Source organism: Carassius auratus, chromosome 8 (assembly GCF_003368295.1).
Source record: "Carassius auratus strain Wakin chromosome 8, ASM336829v1, whole genome shotgun sequence".
In the NCBI taxonomy this organism is placed as follows: Eukaryota; Metazoa; Chordata; class Actinopteri; order Cypriniformes; family Cyprinidae; genus Carassius; species Carassius auratus.
Genome location: NC_039250.1, coordinates 6,451,895 through 6,471,842, shown reverse-complemented (window position 1 = coordinate 6,471,842; position 19,948 = coordinate 6,451,895). Strand labels below are relative to the sequence as shown.

General features: G+C 36.1%; 2 protein-coding genes across 10 annotated transcripts; one reads left to right on the top strand and one right to left on the bottom strand.

The window, feature by feature from the left end:
* Positions 1–331: 331 nt before the first annotated feature.
* LOC113107112 (NACHT, LRR and PYD domains-containing protein 3-like) lies at positions 332–13,222 on the bottom strand. 9 transcript variants are annotated; one of them, XM_026269337.1, is made up of 13 exons: positions 13,035–13,222; positions 9,205–9,294; positions 8,961–9,032; positions 8,756–8,857; positions 8,540–8,641; positions 7,813–7,929; positions 7,413–7,535; positions 6,408–6,518; positions 4,255–6,120; positions 2,086–2,259; positions 1,846–2,016; positions 1,102–1,148; positions 332–929 (listed from the first exon to the last, which is right to left on the bottom strand). In XM_026269337.1, the coding sequence occupies exons 3-13, from the start codon at positions 9,011–9,013 to the stop codon at positions 400–402; spliced, it is 3,396 nt and encodes a 1,131-aa protein (XP_026125122.1). In that variant the 5' UTR covers positions 9,014–9,032; positions 9,205–9,294; positions 13,035–13,222; the 3' UTR covers positions 332–399. The 9 variants fall into 9 exon arrangements, with proteins under 9 accessions (XP_026125122.1, XP_026125127.1, XP_026125129.1 ...); XM_026269342.1 differs by having other exon boundaries at positions 4,255–6,117; XM_026269344.1 differs by having other exon boundaries at positions 7,413–7,526.
* Positions 13,223–15,140: 1,918 nt separating this feature from the next.
* On the top strand, positions 15,141–19,948 carry LOC113107109 (adenine DNA glycosylase-like). Its single transcript, XM_026269333.1, has 15 exons — positions 15,141–15,494; positions 15,599–15,729; positions 16,203–16,242; positions 16,346–16,419; positions 16,502–16,543; positions 16,632–16,703; positions 16,810–16,923; positions 17,940–18,037; positions 18,137–18,281; positions 18,368–18,458; positions 18,565–18,747; positions 18,846–18,991; positions 19,119–19,268; positions 19,450–19,491; positions 19,623–19,948. Exons 1-15 carry the CDS (start codon positions 15,386–15,388, stop codon positions 19,767–19,769), a joined length of 1,584 nt encoding a protein of 527 aa, XP_026125118.1. The 5' UTR covers positions 15,141–15,385; the 3' UTR covers positions 19,770–19,948.

The window sequence follows — 19,948 nt, the reverse complement described above, 5'->3', positions numbered from 1 at the left end:
ATTTTTTATGTTTTTGAGTCTCTTGTTGATCTGAGAATTTAACAGAGAATCGATTGAATAAACTCTTCTTTAATAGCAGATTTAAATAATTAGTTCACCCCAAATTGAAAATATTGTCATCATTTGCTCACAAATGAAGATATTTTAATGAAAGTATGTATCCAAGTCATTTTGGCTTACCATTGAATCCCATAGCAGGACATAAAAATACTATGGGAAGTCAATAGTGACTAAAAACGGCTAGGTTACAAACTTTCATTAAAATATCTTCATTTGTGTTCAGCACAACAAAGAAATTTACACAGGCTTGTGACAACCAGAGAGTTGCTACAAAAACTTTTATTCCATATTTCATACTGGCAATGTTGGCAACCATAAAAACAGGTATGTTTAAGGGGATCACAGCAACATCACATATGAGTCTGGATAAATCATAAGTCCAGCATACAGTGGTTCAGTGAATGTTGTGTTGAATGTGTGTAAGTGTGTGAGTGTGTGCGTGTCAGAGACACTGTAGAAGGATAAAGTGCCGGCTGGACAGTCCACATACACTCCTACTCTATTAGAGAGAGGTGATGGAGCAGGAATGTCTGTTTTATTACTATTGTGACAGGCAGTGAATCTTTTAGGAGTGATGGTCAGACTCCAGGAATTTTCACTGTAGTCAAACCAGCAGTCCTTGCTCATGCCTTTCCTCCTGATTCCTTTATAAACCACTGAAGTACGAGCTCCTTGTCCATTCCATTCAACCTCCCAGTAACAGCGTCCAATCAGACTCTCTCTACACAAAACATTACAATAGTAATCAAATCGGTCTGGATGATCAGGATACGACTGAGAATCTTTCACACGTGTGACCTTTCTATTCCCCTCAGATAGAACAAGTTGAGGGTATGCTGTGTTTGGATCCAGTGTGAAATCACAGGTGTCTAACAACAAAAAAAGATAACAATAAAAATAAAAATCTCCACTGAGGAATAAGTAACAAGAAACAAAACTAAATAAATAGATTTTTATATTTTTTGACAATGACCCGGTTGACAACAATTGGTAAGTGAGGATATGTCTATGTACAGTATGTCTATGTGATTAAAAACTTACATTTTCGTAGTCCTGGTGTAATCCTGCTCTCTCCTCCATGATCCAAACTACAGTGACACACAAAGTATTTTTTAAATCTCTTGCCCATTAGTGATTTACAGCCATGTTAATGAAGTCCAAAATAGGGAAAAATATCTTATACAGAAATGAAAAAAAAAAAAAAAAAGTAACTTGACCCAAAACATGAAAAAAACCTAATAGTAGTTAATTTAATTAAATTTTTAATACATACAGGTCCTTCTCAAAAAATTAGCATATTGTGATAAAAGTTCATTATTTTCCATAATGTAATGATAAAAATTAAACTTTCATATATTTTAGATTCATTGCACACCAACTGAAATATTTCAGGTCTTTTATTGTTTTAATACTGATGATTTTGGCATACAGCTCATGAAAACCCAAAATTCCTATCTCAAAATATTTGCATATTTCATCCGACCAATAAAAGAAAAGTGTTTTTAATACAAAAAAAGTCAACCTTCAAATAATTATGTTCAGTTATGCACTCAATACTTGGTCGGGAATCCTTTTGCAGAAATGACTGCTTCAATGCGGTGTGGTATGGAGGCAATCAGCCTGTGGCACTGATGAGGTTATATGGAGGCTAATTTTTGCTAATTTTGGGAAGGACCTGTAGTTTCCTAAAAATAAAGTAAGAAGATTTGTACACAGTTTTACTGAATTTGATTAGGGATCCTAATGTTAGAAATCAGATAAAACCCTTAATAAAGTTTTACATACTTGAGTGTCTCCAGTGTGTAGTTTGGATCACTTATATAAGAGATCAGCTGAACTCCTGAGTGTTGTGGATTATTGTAGCTCAGATCCAGCTCTCTCAGGTGTGACGGGTTTGAACTCAGAGCTGTAGCCAAATAACCACATCCTTCATCGCTCACCATACAACCTGACAGCCTAAAGGAAATGAACATTTATATATGGTTCATTCAGTACTTTGATAAGTCAGTATATAGAGACAAGTACCTCAGTATGTGCAGCTGACAGTCGTGACTCATGAGAGCATCAGAGATCAGCTTCACTCCTGAATCCTGCAGGTCATTGTTACTCAAATCCAGTTCTCTCAGAGGAGAGTTGGATGATTGGAGAGCTGAAGCGATGGTTTCACAACACTGACGAGTAAGTTTACTGTCAGCAAGACTATAAAAAAATACATAAAACATAATAGTTAATTTGAATTGCAGAACTTTATCTAATTTCTCAACATATCTGAACATATATGTATGTGTATAGGTGTATATATATATATTAGGGTTTGCACCGACTAATCAATTAGTCAACTAGTCGACTTCAATGGTCTGCCATGACACTTTAAGCTTGACGTCGACTAGTCGCTGGTCCTATAGAGGGTGCAACAGGATAAATCTATGAAGGACTTCCACATTTACACTCCATTTCCAAACAGTTAAAATAACAAATACATACATACTATGAAAGCACTCCACATGCATGTGTGAATATATTACTGGATGCTCGAAATTGAATGGGAGAACACACATTCTAAACAGCTTATTGTACAGGTAAGCTAATTGTTGTTCTAATCTAATGCACTAATAAAACAGGCATTAATCTGTGAGAAATATAATGACCCAAACACAAAAGAACTGATAAAAATGAGCTGTTATAGGAGCAATAACCATGTGAGCAGTGCTAAGTCATACGCCATAGCTGTGTACAAGGTGTTTTTTCACAGCTCCAAGCTTATGTTCATTAATGACGTCATCAGCGACTAGTCGATGATATATATATATCGAGTGCAGCATTAGTTCAGTCAGGGCGTGGAGGCATAGGCTGTGACCAGCTGATGCGGTCAGCTGTCAAATCACTCCAATCACTACCACTCTCCTATTAGACACGGGACATACATACATGGCACCACTGCTCGGTAAGTATGCTCAACGACTCGCAACCCTCCCTCCCTCCCCATTATAAGTGTGAGCATATTACTGTGCACCTTCTGGTTGTCGTCTTCTTTGTTTATTCCTGTGATGCAAAGCTGAATTTTCAGCATCATTACTCCAGCCTTCAGTGTCACATGTAACATCCAGTCTATCACGAGATTACTTAGAAATCATTCTAATATTCAGATTTATTAGGAGTGTTGAAAACAGTTCTGCTGTCTAATATATTTGATGAATAAAAGGTTAAAAAGAACTGCATTCATTCAAAATTAAAAAAAAATTATCTTATAATATATATTCTATTTTATTTCCTTTACTATCACTTTTTATCAATTTAACACATCCTTGCTGAATAAAATGTATTTTATTAAAAAAAAAGAAAAAAATTACTGACCAGTAGTGTATATTGTTATTACAAAATATTTATATTTTAAAAACATAGCTTCTTTTTATTCATCAAAGTATCCTAAAAAAGTATCACATGTTCTGAAAAAATATTAAGCAGCAGAACTGTTTCCAACTTTGATAATGAATCATCATATTAGAATGATTTCTAAAGGATCATGTGATAATGATCCTAAAAATTCAGCTTTGCATCACAGAAATAAATGATAATTTAAAGTATAATAAATTACATTTTATTTTTATTTTAAATTGTAATAATATATCACAATATGAAATTTTTTTCTTTATTTTTGATCAAATAAATGCAGGCTTGATGAGCAGAAGAAACTTCTTTCAGAAACATAAAAAAATAGTAATGTTTCCAAACTTTTGGTCTGTACTGTGTATATATATATATATATATATATATATATATATATATATATATATATATATATATATATACACACACACACACACACACACACACACACACACACACACACACACACACACACACACACACACACACAATCTCAAACATTTTGTTACAAGTACTCTAACAGTATTAATATTTAGCAACAGGGACTTTTGTCTCTACACTGTGATCCTGATCAGTGTGTGTAAGCACATTTCATATTGTATTGGCATATTAATCTGGCACTAAATGTCTAGTGTATAGATGTGAAAACTGTCCACTTGGAAAAGTTGTCAGGTATTACACATTTCCCTTTTTGTCCCTCCTCTCACTCTACACCAAACTCTTAATCTCTGTATTGCTTTGTGATACAGTCACATTAGTCTAACTCTAGATATTGCTTAAAACTGAATTTTAATAAGCTCTACTCACAGAGCTCTAGTGCAGTTGTTTACAGCTGGTATGAGTCTTCTTCTGCCCTCCTCTGTTGTGTTGTACTTCTTCAGATCAAACTCATCCATCACTTCCTCTGACATCTGAAGCATGTAAGCTATTGCTGAACAGTGAGCAACAGAGAGTTTCTTCTCTGAGCGTTTGTCTGATCTCACAAACTCCTCAATCTCTCTGTACAGAGTCTGATCATTCACTTCATGCAGACACAGGAACAGATTGATGGATCGTTCAGTGGAGAAATCCCGGCCATCTTTGATCTTGTCTTTTAAATAAGTAATAGTTCCTCTGATGCTCTCTTTGGTGTCCACTGTGTGTGGCAGTAGATCCTTTAAGAGTTCCTGATTGGAATCCAATGAGATGCCCAGCAAAAATCGCAGGAAAAGATCCAGATGACCAGTTTCACTCTGAAGAGATTTATCCACTGCACCTTTCAGTACAGTATAATTTACATCAAAAAACTGTGAAGTGCCTAGGCTGTTGTAATAGTAAAACACATAGAATGCAGCGAGGAACTCCTGAAAGCTGAGATGTATGAAACAGTAGATTTTCCTCTGACCAATGACCGATTCCTCCTTAAAGATCTGAGTGCAGATGCCAGAATACAGCGAGGCAATGTCAGTGACCTCTATCCCACACTCTCTCAGACCCTCCTCATAGAACATCACATTCCTCTTCATCAACTGTTTGAAAGCTACTTCAGCCAGTTTCACAATCACCTCTCTATTGAACTGCAGGAGTTGCTCTGGGTCTCTCTCTGCATCATACTTCTGATTCTTCATCTTCATCTGAATCAGCAGGAAGTGGATGTACATTTCACTCAGAGTTTGAGGGATTTTTGTTTTCTCATTGTCTTGTTTAAGGATGTTTTCAAGCACAGTGGATGAGATCCAACAGAAAACTGGTATGTGACACATGATGTGGAGGCTTCTTGCTCTTCTAATGTGTGAGATGATTCTGCTGGCTTGATGCTCATCGCTGATTCTCTTCCGGAAATATTCTTCCTTCTGCGCATCATTGAATCCCTGGATTTCTGTCACACGCTGGATGTATTTGGAGGGGATCCGATTGGCTGCTGCTGGTCTGGAGGTGATCCAGATGAAAGCAGAGGGAAGCAGATTACCTTTTATGAGGTTTGACATCAACACAGACACTGATGAATTCTCAGTCACATCACAAACTTTCTCACCGTCATCTGAAAACGTCAGCGCCATTCTGCTTTCATCCAGACCATCAAAGATGAACACAACTTTACAGGCATCATAAATCTTTGAGTTCAGATCTTGAAGTTCAGGATGAAAGTCCAGCAGAAGTTTGTGAAGACTGTAGTGATCAGGTCCGATCAAGTTGAGCTCTCGAAACGGAAGCACAAACATGAAATCTACATCCTTATTGGCCGTTCCCTCGGCCCAATCCAGAATGAACTTTTGCACGGAGACTGTTTTCCCAATTCCAGCGATGCCTTTAGTAAGAACACTCTTGATTTTCTCTCTTTGATATTGTTCTTCAGGTAAGGCTTTAAAGATGTCATTGCAGTAGATTGGAGTGTCTTTTAAGTGTTGTGTTCGGGGCTTTTTCTCCATGTGTAAAACCTCATGTTCTTCATTCACTCCTTCACTCTCTCCCTCTATGATGTACAGCTGTGTGTAAATGCTCTTCAGGAGGGTTTGATTCTCTTGTACTTTTATTCCCTCGAATAAACTCTCATACTTGCTCTTCATGCTGGTTTTGTGTATGTTTTTCACTCTCTGCAGTTCTTCTGTCTCATCTAGCAGGTCTGATTCTGTCTTGTTCTGGGTCTGCCAGTAGAGGCAAGTGTGGTTTTGTCTGGAAAGCATCTTCAGACTGCTGAGAAAAGAGCAGCAAAAAACAGTGACTGTCATGTGAGCAATGTTTGACCACCATCATGGAAATTACACACAAGGATAGCCATTATGGATGGTGCTATAAGGCAATGTTCACAAACAGTGGAAAATTATTTAAAGTTATATTTAGGACTCAGACACACTTTGCTGAGTTCCCAATTTAGTCCCAGATGCAGAATTGTGTATGAACAGTAGTACAGTGTAGTATAAATTCACTGTGATCGGTTTAATAAATGTCTGGCAAATGCATAAATGACATTCTTTCTATACCTGGGGTCAGAGGTCACCACTTTATCAGTTAGTTCTGGGGGTTGCATTATAGATCTCTCACTCTTCATTGACATGCAGCTGGATTGTGGAGATGCTGATCTGCCTCTTTTCCTGTTGGTAATAGTAAAAATGCAAACAGTGTCTTAGACCTGTCTGCTGTACATCTATAAATCTCATCCTAGACTGCTATCATAATAGTTTTTCTTACTGTGCTATTATATACTTTCCCGTTCTAGGGTTGGGAAGGTGTAATAAAGAAAGTGGTGGAGGAATCGAGGGAGCTTTCCCCTTCTACTGACTGACTGACAATACAAATCAGAATAAAATGTATTGAACACAAGGAAGCAAACGGAACTTCAGGAGGGGTCAAGGCCAAAAAAACAACAACTAAATTTTGACCTTGACAGAAAAATAAAATAACTCACACATTTAAGTTAAATGAGTCCTCCCACAAGATGATTAAAGACCTTTCAATACACTTTTGTCAACAACAAGTTAAACACGAACACAAGCAAAGTCAACAGATAAGACTCTTGCTCTAAGACTCCAGCTCTGCCATTTAACTCCAAACATTTCCTCTATTGGACCAATCAGGATAGTGCAGTCATCAGCAGAATCATCAACTAACTGTACTACACCTGTTAGTCCTTAGTGTTGAGAGAGGGAGAGAGAGAAAAGCAAAACAAAAACAGAGCACATGCACAAAAGAGAAGCTCCCACTTATGTCCTGGGATGTAACAGTGCTCTCATAAACACAAAAAACAGGTTTAATAGGATCCGTGTGGCATGAACTTAGCATCATCATGTGTCAATCACTGTCATGACAGTAAAGTAAGGGCCAACTCTACGAAACAAGGAGCACATCCTCTTTTAAAAGCCATTTGTTGGCATTGATGGGAAACACAATCAAATAAATGTTGTGTCCACACCTTCCAAATCTAAACATCAGCACTTTTTAGTATTTGTTGTGGGCGTTGGGATAGTGTGAAGTAGCATTTACTGTACCTGGGGCCAGAGGTCATGGCTCCATCACTGAGTTCTGGGGGTTGCATTATAGATCTGTTGCTCTTCATTGACAAACAGCTGGGTTCTGGAGATGCTCCTCTGGGTCTTTTCCTGCTGATGATACTGACAAAAGTTTGAGACCTGTCTGCTATACATCTACTAAACTACTGTTCCAAGCACTTCATATTGTTGTACAGCCAGGGCGGTGTTGTGTACATACATTTTGAGGGGCAGAAAAAAAAGAGGACACCCCTTTCACAAATGTATAGAAAAGTTATTTACAAATCCACATCTTAATTATTATTATTATTTTTATTCTTACAAATTAATTTAGAATAAGACACTACAGAGCCATTATCAATAAATCAGTATCATTACTGTCATCAGTTCCTTGCTGTACCTGGTGTCAGAGGTCATGGTTCCATCGCTAAATGCAGAAGGAAAGTCTTTGATGGACTGTTTGCTCTTCATTGACACACAGCTGGGTTCTGGACGGGCTCCTGTAGGTAATTCCCTGCTGATGACAAATCTGCATTTTAAGCCTGTCTGCATTTTGTCTGTTATTCTCTTGTTCCAATGTCCAGTGTAAGTATCTGTAGTTTTATGGTACTTTTCCACTGCATAGTACGTCTTGCCTCAGCTCGACATGGCTCTGCTTGTGTTTCCATTTCAGTATACTACTGCTATATGGTAGGTAGGATTATTCACGTCATTTTAGTTGTTCCGCCTCTACTGCTGTGACTCCTGAAATCTTGATCTTGCTGGATCTGCTCCTCTGCTATCAATGAGAGGAATGTCTGTACTTCCTCAACAGAACATAAAACCCGTTTTTTGGTTGTTTAAAAAAAGGTATGCTTGTTCAAAACAGTTAGATTCGATCCTTCGCTGGCTGTGCTGATTTAAATCTAGCGGTACTGTTGTGTCTTTTGTCGCAAGTTCAGTGATGCAGGTAGTTACAATTCTCTCCAGCCAATCAATGATTAGCAAATTTACACATCACATTCTGTTAATGGTATGGCTCCCTTGGAACCTCAACTGAGGTGTACCAGGTACTGTACACAGTGGAAAACCCCCCAAAAGTGAACTGTACCATGCAGTGGTAAATTGCCATTACTGTCTTGCTCTACCTGGGGTCAACGCTGAATGCAGAAGGAAAGTCTTTGATGGACTGATCGCTCTTCTTAGACACACAGATGGGTTCTGAAGATGCTCCTCTGGGTATTTTACTGCTGATGATATTGACAATAGCACTTAACAGCATTAAAAACCTGTCTGATGTTTGTCTGTTAATCTTTGTTCCAAAGATTAGTGTAAGTGTTAGTAGTATAAGTTTCTTGCCGTACCTGTGGTCATTGCTGAATCCAGAAGGTAATACTCTGATGGACTGCTCGCTCTTCATTGACACACAGCTGGGTTCTGGAGATGCTCCTCTGGGTATTTTCCTGCTGATGATATTGACAAAAGCATTTAACTCCATTTTAAACATGTCTGTTTTCTCTTGCTCCAAAGATCAGTGTAGGTTTCGGTAGTTTTACTGTCTTACTCTACCTGAGGTCATCATCCTCTTTGTTCCCCTCCTGTATCCCCTCACGGTCACTCATTTTGGAGTGTTACGCTCCTCTTTTTTGTTTAAGGTTGTTAAAAGTTTTAAAAAGACATACCAACAAACAGACACAAAACAAGAATACAGAGTGTTTATGACTGATTTAGTGTGGAAGAACGTTATCTTTAAATGTACAATAACAGCAATCCCACAGTAAAATCTGCACACACACACACACACATCAAATACCTTCAGCTTGCAGTTAAAAAGATGAAAAAAAACAGGTTCTTCTCCTTCTCTTAGAAGATATTCTGTTGATCATGAAGATCTGTCAGACATCTGGAAAAAAAATATAAAGCTGAACGATTACATGCAACTATATGTATAGGTCTAGTCAATTAACCCCAGAATCCCCAGACTAGGGGTGCAAAAATATATCATAATATTCAAGGATCCAGACTGCAACCATTTTTTCCTCAAATGCAAGTCATTTTTGTAAACATGGTGTTGTGGTAGAAATAGCCGAATGCATTACATCATTCATTTCGGGGATTGTACAACCTTTTGAAAGAAAAATTCAAGCACTTTCTAATGACTTTCAAGCATTTCACACAACAGTTTCAAGCATTTTAAAGCTCTAAAATGCTCCAGTTTGAATGTTAGTTTTAATGGGATGACCAAAATATACATTGTAGTAAGCAAACACTTGTGTAAAATTTAAAAACAATAAATTAAATCACAATTATAACCAGTAGATGACAGCAGAGGAGCACTTATTGGCTTGTTAGTCATTAATTTCTCTTTTCTCTATATCACTGTAGTTGGGAAGTTACATATACTAGATAAATAATTGTGCATTTAATAAGAGTGGAATATGTATTTTTTCTATGTAAAATAGTTTTTGCATCTGTTGTTGTTGTTAATATTTATCTATTTATGATTTGACGCCATGTCTGCAGCAGTGGCTACATTCATGGCAATAGGAAACATTTCAATTTCACAATTCAGTTGTATATATCATTTCAAAACAATTATATAAAAATATTATTTGAAAATTATATATATATATAAATAAACATGTATACAAATATACAAAACATACATATAATAAAAATAATAACAAGAACAAAAGTATTAAGAACAATTATATAGTCTTTCAGCTTAATGCATGACAAAAAAAAATTAATAGTTAATAGGAGAATTTTATATATATACATTATATATATATATATATATATATATATATATATATTATATATATATATATATATTATATATATATATATATATATATATATATATATATATATATATATATATATATATATATATATATATATAAATGTCCATTAATATATTTTCTGAATAAAAAAAGTTGACTAGTATTAATTAAAATTGAACATTCAATTAAAATGTTTTATACTCAAAAGATTTTTACACCTTTCAAAGACCAGTTTCTCTTCCGCTTTAAACAGATAAGAATGAGTCTTGTATGACCAATTCAACACCAGATCATATTGATTTGCAAAATTATAACAATACCTTGATTCAACAGTGGGTTTACCTCATACAGTTTGTTATGTATACATTCATCCCACTCCATTTGCCATTTATTGTTAAGGTACTAAGTCAACAAGGGTTTCAAGTCAGTTGCAGGTATTTTGAATTCTGTCACATTGAACCGGAGTGCTTCTTTTGCTGATTTATCAGCCTGTTCATTGCCAGAAAATCCCATGTGTCCCTATATCCAGCAAAAAATATAATATAAAAGAAAAATATAAAAATAATTGTTTCTTTAAAATATCCACATTTTCTACTATACTGATTATTGTAGGATGAAACATTTTAAAAGTCTCAAGTGCAAGATTTAGAATCTGTGCAAAAATGACGATGATGCTCTCTTCTATTTGTCCCAGGGCTAAAAGTGCCACAAGGATCCGTCCTAGGTCCCCTTCTATTTTCAATATACATGTTGTCCCTTGGTAATATTATTAGAAAATACGGTATTAGTTTCCACTGTTATGCTGATGATACTCAGCTATATATCTCAACGAGACCAGATGAAACTTCCCAATTATCTAAGCTAACAGAGTGTGTTAAAAATGTAAAAGATTGGATGACAAATAATTTTCTCCAATTAAATTCGGATAAGACAGAGATACTAATTATTGGACCAAAAAACACTACACAGAATCTTGTAGATTACAATCTGCAACTAGATTACAATCTTACTTCCTCTACAGTCAGAAATCTGGGTGTTATATTAGACAGCAATTTGTCTTTTGAAAATCATATTTCCAATGTTACAAAAACTGCATTCTTCCATCTTAGAAACATTGCCAAGCTACGAAACATGTTATCTGTTTCTGATGCAGAAAAGCTAGTTCATGCATTCATGACCTCTAGACTGGACTATTGTAATGCACTTCTAGGTGGTTGTCCTGCTTCGTCAATAAACAAGCTACAGGTAGTCCAAAATGCAGCAGCTAGAGTCCTTACGAGGTCAAGAAAATATGATCATATTACCCCAATTTTACAGTCTCTGCACTGGCTACCTATTAAGTTACGTATCAGTTACAAATTATCATTACTTACCTATAAGGCCCTAAATGGTTTAGCTCCTGCGTACCTAACTAGCCTTCTACCACGTTACAACCCATCACGCACCCTAAGGTCACAAAACGCTGGACTTTTGGTAGTTCCTAGGATAGCAAAGTCCACTAAAGGAGGTAGAGCTTTCTCACATTTGGCTCCCAAACTCTGGAATAGCCTTCCTGATAATGTTCGGGGTTCAGACACACTCTCTCTGTTATTCTCTTTTATTTGTGAGTGTAGTTGCATCTGATCAAAGGTGCATTTTTATTCATTAGCTTGGGTTAAACTAATTTTACTTTGTTGGATCAGCAGCTATGCTAATGATGTCTCTATTTTGTTTCTATGTTTCGCCTAACTAGGATTTACACAAGCTCCAGTCTGGATCCAGAACACCTGAGAAGAGATGATGCTGACCCTCAGAGGACCTCAGATGATGCTAACCCTGAATCAACAAACAAAACTAACAATTATTGCTAAATGTGTGACTGAATCATATAATAACTTAATTAATAATATTGATAGTTCATCGTCTAGCTGACTACGTCTTGTATTATTATTATTTTTATATTTTCTAAAATCCTGTCAAATGTGCACAAACTACTAGCTACTGCTAAATATTGTAGAAACATAATTTTCTGTAAAGTTGCTTTGTAACGATTTGTTTTGTAAAAAGCGCTATACAAATAAACTTGAATTGAATTGAATTGAATTGAATTAAAAGCAATGTAAAAGCTTCAGCTGTAAAGATTGAACTTTGTCCAGGTATGCACTTGAAAAACATTTTGACTCAATCACTACTGTAACATACACATGACTGTCCAACTTTGATCCATCTCTATAGCTGTTACTGGTTTAGATTTTGTAAGAGTACATTTTTTATGCAAGCTCAGTGCTTTACTGTCAAATGTGTATAAATAATAATAAAAAATTAACATATATTACTAGTAACTCCACTTATTAATTCAAAACAATTGTAATTTTATGGTTTAATGATCTAAAAATAAACCTTGAATGTTGTCCATGTTTAATCAAATAAAAAAATAGTATTAATAAATAAATACTATTAAAAAACAAATGCTATCGAACATTGAAGGGGAATGTAATTTGAGTGTCATCTTAATTTCTTTCTTTTTTTATATCGTGATACAATCGCAATCGGGCAAGCATTATCCTGTATCTGTCTTGAGTAGAGCATGTTACACATAGACATATTAAGTTTATAATGTTACACCCATACCCAAGAACATTTCCTGCGAGTAGTTTTTTGTGAGTGAGATGGCCTCTACTTCAATGCAAGCAGTACAATCCTTATTTACTTACTTGCAACCTTACATCATACATAAATATTCTGCTGTTTTTATTTGTAATGGAGCGCTCGCACCCTCACGTACGAAGCACCGTTTACAGCTGCCTGACACTTAGGATCAGAGCACGGGAGCACAAACCTGCAACAATGCCTTTTTCGTACTTATTTTCCACCTTACCCCATGTTTAATTCCGCTGTTTTAGTCCGTAATGATGTGCACGTTTGGCGTCGTACGGACTGACAGATATGGTTGTAAACGGCTAGAGATGCTGTGAAAAGCGTTTGGTTAATGGCAATAATTGACTTACTCGGAGTACCGTATTGCGGGCTAGCAAAGAGATTAAGCTGCGGACAAAATCTCGCGAAATCTAGGGGTTGGATTAGGAATGAAACAGCAAACCATACGGCGAGATTTCGCGAGATTTCTTCTGTAACCCTTTCTTTTACTGTCTATGTTCTAGACAAAACCCCGCCATATACGCAAGATGTGGTAGCCTATGCTTAATGCAGTTTTAAGAAATCAAAAACTTATCTGTTAAAAATAATAAAAGTGTGATAGCTTATAATATAGTAAACAGATATTGTTTAAATTAAAGTTATATGAGCAAACTTTAGAGCATGTGTCTATTAATAGATATTTGGGAGTATGGATGGACTCAAAGCTAATATTTGGAGCACATAATCAAAAGGTAATCGATAAATGTAAGAAATGAGTTAATGTGTTGAGATGTTTGGCAGGACTGGACTGGGGTGCTACAAGACACACACTAAAGAAAGTATAATTTAGTTAGATCATCGATTGATTATGGAAGAATAATTTATGGATCAGCATCAAATATTTTGCTAAAACAAATTATACAATTAAAAGTAAAGCACTAAGGGTTTGCTGTCGAGCTGTTACAACATCTCCTTCAGCATCACTGCAGGTAGAAATGGGAAAGAGGCCCTTGGTCTACGTGAGTTACAGTTAAAACTGGTCTACTGGTCAAATATTAAAGGTCATTTTTTAAACCATCCAGTTAAATATGTTTTGGGAAACTGCTGGGAATATGAACTATCACAGGTTAAAAGCTTTGGATGAATAATAGAAAAGCAAACTCAGCATATAGATATTAATAATGTTAATATTAGTCCTGTAGCATTGCCAGTATCTCCACCTCGGTTTTTCTCAGTGCCTTCTGTGGATCTCCAGATATTTAAAAATATAAAGGATAAACAAAATCAAGTTCCAAAGCGATAGTAGTACAGCAGCATCTTGAGAGTGAATATTTCTGTTTTTTACAAATATACACAGATGGTTCCAAAGACCCAGTAACTGGAAGAACATCTGCAGCTATGTATATCCCTCTTTCTAAGTATAAAGCTGCAAAAAGAATCAGTAATAATATATCTGTATATACTGCAGAGATTGTGGCTATTTTGATAGCATTACAATGGGTTAAAGAAGTTAAACCATCTGCAGTAGTAATTTGCTCGGATTCATTTTCAGTTCTTACTAGTTTAATAAGTGGGAAATCAGATTCAAGACAAGATGTATTAATAAAAGTTTTACAAAATCTATATAGACTGTGTCAATTAAGTCTTTCAGCAGTATTTTCATGGGTGCCAGCTCATGTTGGTGTGGAGGGTAACGAGGAAGTGGACAAGATAGCCAAACAGGCCCTTAAACACAATGCTATTGATTTAGAAATACCTTTGGGTAAATCATAAATGAAAAGTTTAATTAAAACCGCTATTAAAAATATGTGGCAGGAGAGGTGGGATAAAGGAAATAAAGGTCGACATCTGTATAAAATACAAAAACAAGTTGGTTTAGTTAGAATTAGTTATGGCAACAGAAAGGAAGATACAGTCATTTCTCGTCTAAGAATTGGTCATTCTGCCCTCAAATGATAGGAAAACATTGTTCTGGTCAGTGCAATAAATGTGGATTTCCAGAAACTGTAGAGCATGTAATAATCAACTGTATGGCATATGAAAGGGAAATAATTTAATTAAAAAACAATTTAATTTCTGTTGGCATAAATTCTTTAACTTTGCCGAATATACTTAATAGTTCTTTCAAAGGATATGAAGTTCTTGTTTTGTTTTTGAAAGCAACTAATTTATATTAGAGAATATAGAAAGGTAGGGTGGGGTTGGTTGTTTTTCTTCTTCTCCTGTTTACGTATGACATCGAGACATCAATGCCTCACACTCCATCCCAGTAGGTGGCGGAAATGCCCCAAAAGCTGGTTTGCCAACCACCAATAAACAATTAAGAAGAAGAAGAACTCCCATTACTTTCCTGCAGAGAAAGTGCTGCTGAATGTTGAGAAAACACTCGTTACTTGTTCTATTACTAACAGTAGTACTTTGCACGTCGTTTTTAATATATGATTTTCAACGGTCTGAGGTTTATTTAGTTTTTTTTTTCTTCCCCATAATAGCGACCATGTGAAGATAGTTATGATTTTAACTGAAAGTTTTAGGGGAGTTTTAAGTGTACCACAGGTTGTTTACTAATTAGTGAAAGATTGGTTTAGCGCTATGAGCAGGTTAAGATCTGCAGTGCAGAAGAGGAAGACGGCCGCTCTAGAAAGCACAGAGGTGATCAAATCCAGCAATAAGAAGAACTCAAAGCCCGCCATTAAAGAGGGTGAGTGGTTCTCTGTGCAACTGAGAGACGTTATAAATCAAGGCAACACGACGTTTGCCTTTAAAATGTTATAAGGTTTAAGTTTGAGTTCTTATTTCCACCAGAGGAACCGTCTGAAACTGGACCTTCCTCATCATACCACTTTTTCCATGATCCAACTGAAATCCCTCTTTTCCGCTCTCACCTACTGCAATGGTATGATCAGAATAAGAGAGAGCTGCCCTGGAGGACACTGGTAAAGACATATAATACTCTTAATTAGTAAATAACCTAATCTAACAAACTGTACATAGTTTTTGTCAAGTTAATATGCTTTTTTGGACCCATGGTATACAGTTGTAGATGCTCATTGGAAGTGATCAGCATTTCAGTGCTATTTTATTATTATTATTTTCATGTTCAAGAACATTTAATGTATTGCAGGGGTGAAAATGATTGTAGGCCTGAAAATATGAATTATACTGGTAAAATAATTTGTCTGTGTAAAAGCACATAAATCATTAGTTAGTTGGGAATTATTTAATTTTTCCCAAAATGTTGAATGTGGGGTAAAGTGTGTTAGATATACTTTAGGGTTATTTGTTTCAGTGTCTATAACAAAAACTGTTACAAAATTGTTTAGTTGCATTCAATGCAAAGAAGACATTGAAATGAGATCAGTCTTTTGTGTGTGTGTGTGTGTGTGTGTGTGTGTTGTAATCTATACAGGCTATGACAGAACCAGATGTTAATATCAGGACATATGGAGGTATGAAAAAGTGTTTTAATGTCATGATCATCTTAACCTAAATACTTTTTTAAAATGTAAATGTATTTATTATTATTTTTTTTTTTTCTGATGTTGTCCTCAGTGTGGGTCTCAGAGATCATGTTACAGCAGACCCAAGTTGCCACAGTGATAGACTACTATAACAGATGGATGAAGGTAGCCAAGCTGTTTGATATCTCCTCTCACAGTACCTCTGGAATGCCACATTTTATGCTGTTTCTGCGTCTTTTATTTTTAGAGATGGCCAACTGTGGAAAAACTTGCTGCAGCCACACTGGAGGTGATGGTTAAATCCATAGACATCCACAAAATAAAAAGACAGAGACATAGTGAGCACCTGACAGTGGTGTATTATTGTCTCCCTGCAGGAAGTGAACCAAATGTGGGCGGGTCTTGGATACTACTCTCGAGGACGCAGGCTGCACGAAAGTGCTCAGAAAGTAGGTTTAAACATAGTAATGCAGAATTTGGATACAATTAAGATGTTTGCTTTCATATATTTGTGTAATAATCTGCACATATTAAAAGGCTTGATTCTTACAATAGGTGGTATCAGAACTGGATGGACAGATGCCAAAGACCACAGCAGGACTGCTAAAACAGCTGCCTGGAGTTGGACGTTACACAGCAGGCGCAATCAGTTCTATAGCACTTGGACAGGTACATTAGATTTGGTCCATTTTCTTAAAGAAATGGTTCTCCAAAAAAAATTGCTGAAATTTACTCGCCCTCAAGCTGTCAAAGATGGTGATGAATTTGATGAGAAATGTAGCATTTTATCACTTGCTCACCAGTGCCTCAATTGCATTGAATGTGTGCCATCAGAATGAAGCCAAAAAAGCCCAAAAAGCTGAGAAAAAAATCAATGATCCAAAGGGATTCAACTCCAGTCCATAAATTAACATTTTGTGAAGTGAAAAGCTGCATGTTTGTTAGAAACAAATCCATCATGAAGATATTTTTAACTTCAATCTGTCATATTAGTTTAGAACTGTTTTGGACTGTTTTCACTTGTAAATTGTGACTCATTTGTGCATATTTTGTCTCCTGACTCAGATTTTTCACTGGTGAAAACAATATTATGTATAGAGGACTTGTATTTTAGCTGGAAGCAACAGTTTTTTTTACAAACACAAAAAATTTTTTTCAAGACATTAACTGATGGACTGGATTGGTGTGGATTATTTGTGATGTCATCAGCCCATGTCTCACCCCTAGTCAGACACCGCTACGTCACGTTACCGCAACAAAAACATGAACAAACACTGAGCAATTGTATTTTTATTAACTAACATTAATACAGATTAATAAATGTATTTTTCCATGTTCATTTGTATACCGTGCACAAGGTTTATTTGCATAGTCCAAGTCTTCTTCTCCGTTTTTAGTGCATATCTGTAGCAGAATTACAGCACCACATGCTGGTCTGGCATGTATACTACATCGTTTTTTTTTTGTGGTTTTGTGTGGACGCAGATATTTCTTGAGATGAGAAAAAAAGATCGGGTAGGGAAAGCTCTGGCTTCGTGTGGACATAGCCTTAAGTATTGCTAAATAAGAACAATCTTTAACATCTTAAATATCCTATATTTGGGGGAACTTCTATTAAACACTGTGAATATTTAGCAAAAAATGCTGTTTATTTATTTAATGCAATGATGTTTGTTGTTCTCCAGGTGACCGGTGCAGTTGATGGAAATGTCATTCGAGTTCTCTGTCGCGTTCGAGCCATAGGTGCAGACAGCACCAGTCCTGCTGTAACAGATGCTTTGTGGTAATAAAAGACACATCAAGCTGATTGTACCGTTAAGCAAATGTAGATCTGATATGTAAAATGTTGGTTTTAATTGGTCTATTTATTGGCATATTTCAGGAAAATTTCTGATACACTTGTTGACCCAGAGAAACCCGGAGACTTTAATCAGGCTATGATGGAATTAGGGGCCAGAGTCTGTACCCCAAAATCCCCTCTATGTGGCCAGTGTCCTGTTCAAACCCATTGTCATGCCTTTAGGAAGGTACTGCTGAGCAGTTCTCACCAAAATGCTTTTATGTAAAACTGTCAAATTATTATATATCACATTTGATGTCTTTTATACTTTAGGTGAGCATTAAACAAGAGATTGACTCCAAAAGGCTTCTAAGTAAACATGTCTCAAAGCTCAACACCTCAGTTCCTGACATAGAGAATTGTTGTAAGTTGTAAAGTCTTCGGTTAATCATGAAATATTCTCTTTTCATCCATACATCAGATCTATAAATCAAAAGCATTGTCTAATGCACTTTCACATTCTCTGACAGTGGCTGCTGGCAGCTGTGACCTGTGTCTGTCAGAGGACTGGGACCCTCAGCTGGGGGTGCAGAATTACCCAAGAAAGCCTGTTAAAAAAGCTCCACGTGTGGAGCAAACCCTAACCTGTATAGTGGAACGCCAGCAAGCCGGAGAAGAGATGGAGTATTTTCTCACTCAAAGACCGAGCAAAGGTGAAACAATAGTTTTTACTGGGTGAATGAGAAAAGGTTTCTAGAAAATGGAAAATATCATGAACAATATGATTTTGGATTACACTGATGTGTTGCAGGACTCTTGGCAGGGATGTGGGAGCTGCCCAGCATGCTCTTGGCAGCAGACGTCTGTGAGAATAAATATAAAGGCTTGATATGTAACATGATGCAAAAATTGCTGGAAAAATCTCTAGATGCTAACTCAGTGCAGTTTGTGGGAGAGGTTTGTGTTTTCCCCAAAACATATCATCTTGGGTCAATATTTGATTTGCATCTTCGGTGATGATGTGCACGTTTGGTTACAATGCATGTGTTTGATATTCATTCATGTCTTTCATGTTCTCTATCAGGTGGTGCACATTTTCTCCCACATCCATCAAACATATATAGTCTTTTCTGTGCGTGTATCTGACTGGTCAGAAGGAGAGCAAGAGCAGAGGACCTGCTGGCTCACTAAATCTGCTCTGAAGGAGGCGGCTGTATCCACTGGGGTTAAAAAGGTTGTGTATATTTTCATGTGTTTCACAGTAAAGACAGATTAACCTTAAAACTACAAGAATTGTTTGTGTATACAAAAAATCTTGTGTACAAGAAATGCATATTTTTTTAAAATACTTTTTTAAACCTTGTTGTTACTGTCATTCACATGTATGTAAAGATCTTGTATTTTCATTTGCACAGATTATGAAGCTCTATGAATCTTCAAGCAAGGTGGACAGTAAGGTAAGTGTTCCTGAGTTTGCACATGCTTCATTCTTTGCACTGTTTGTTGTTTTTGACTTATTTTAATTTTCATATCTAATTTATTATTAAAATTCTGTTTTTGCCCTACCCTAACATTTCACACTTTTCAGGAAAAGAAGAGAAAACCCAGCCCTGAGAAACGGTCAAACAAAATAAAAAAGCCTAAGGGTGCTGTTACTAATGAAGGACCCAAACAACTCTGCATCAGTAAATTCTTTTCTACCTCTAAGGCAATGACCAAAAGCCAAAACTGTTGACAAAAGACTGTCTGTATATTAAGGTTTCTTATTTTTGATAGGGTCAATGTGTAGTCATCATGTAATTTTGCTATGTTAAGAGTGACACATATAATAACACATTACCTGCAGCTTTTTTTTAGAGGTATAGTTGTGTTTTTAAATAAATAAATGTGTAACCAGCCTGGTTTAAAAAAAAA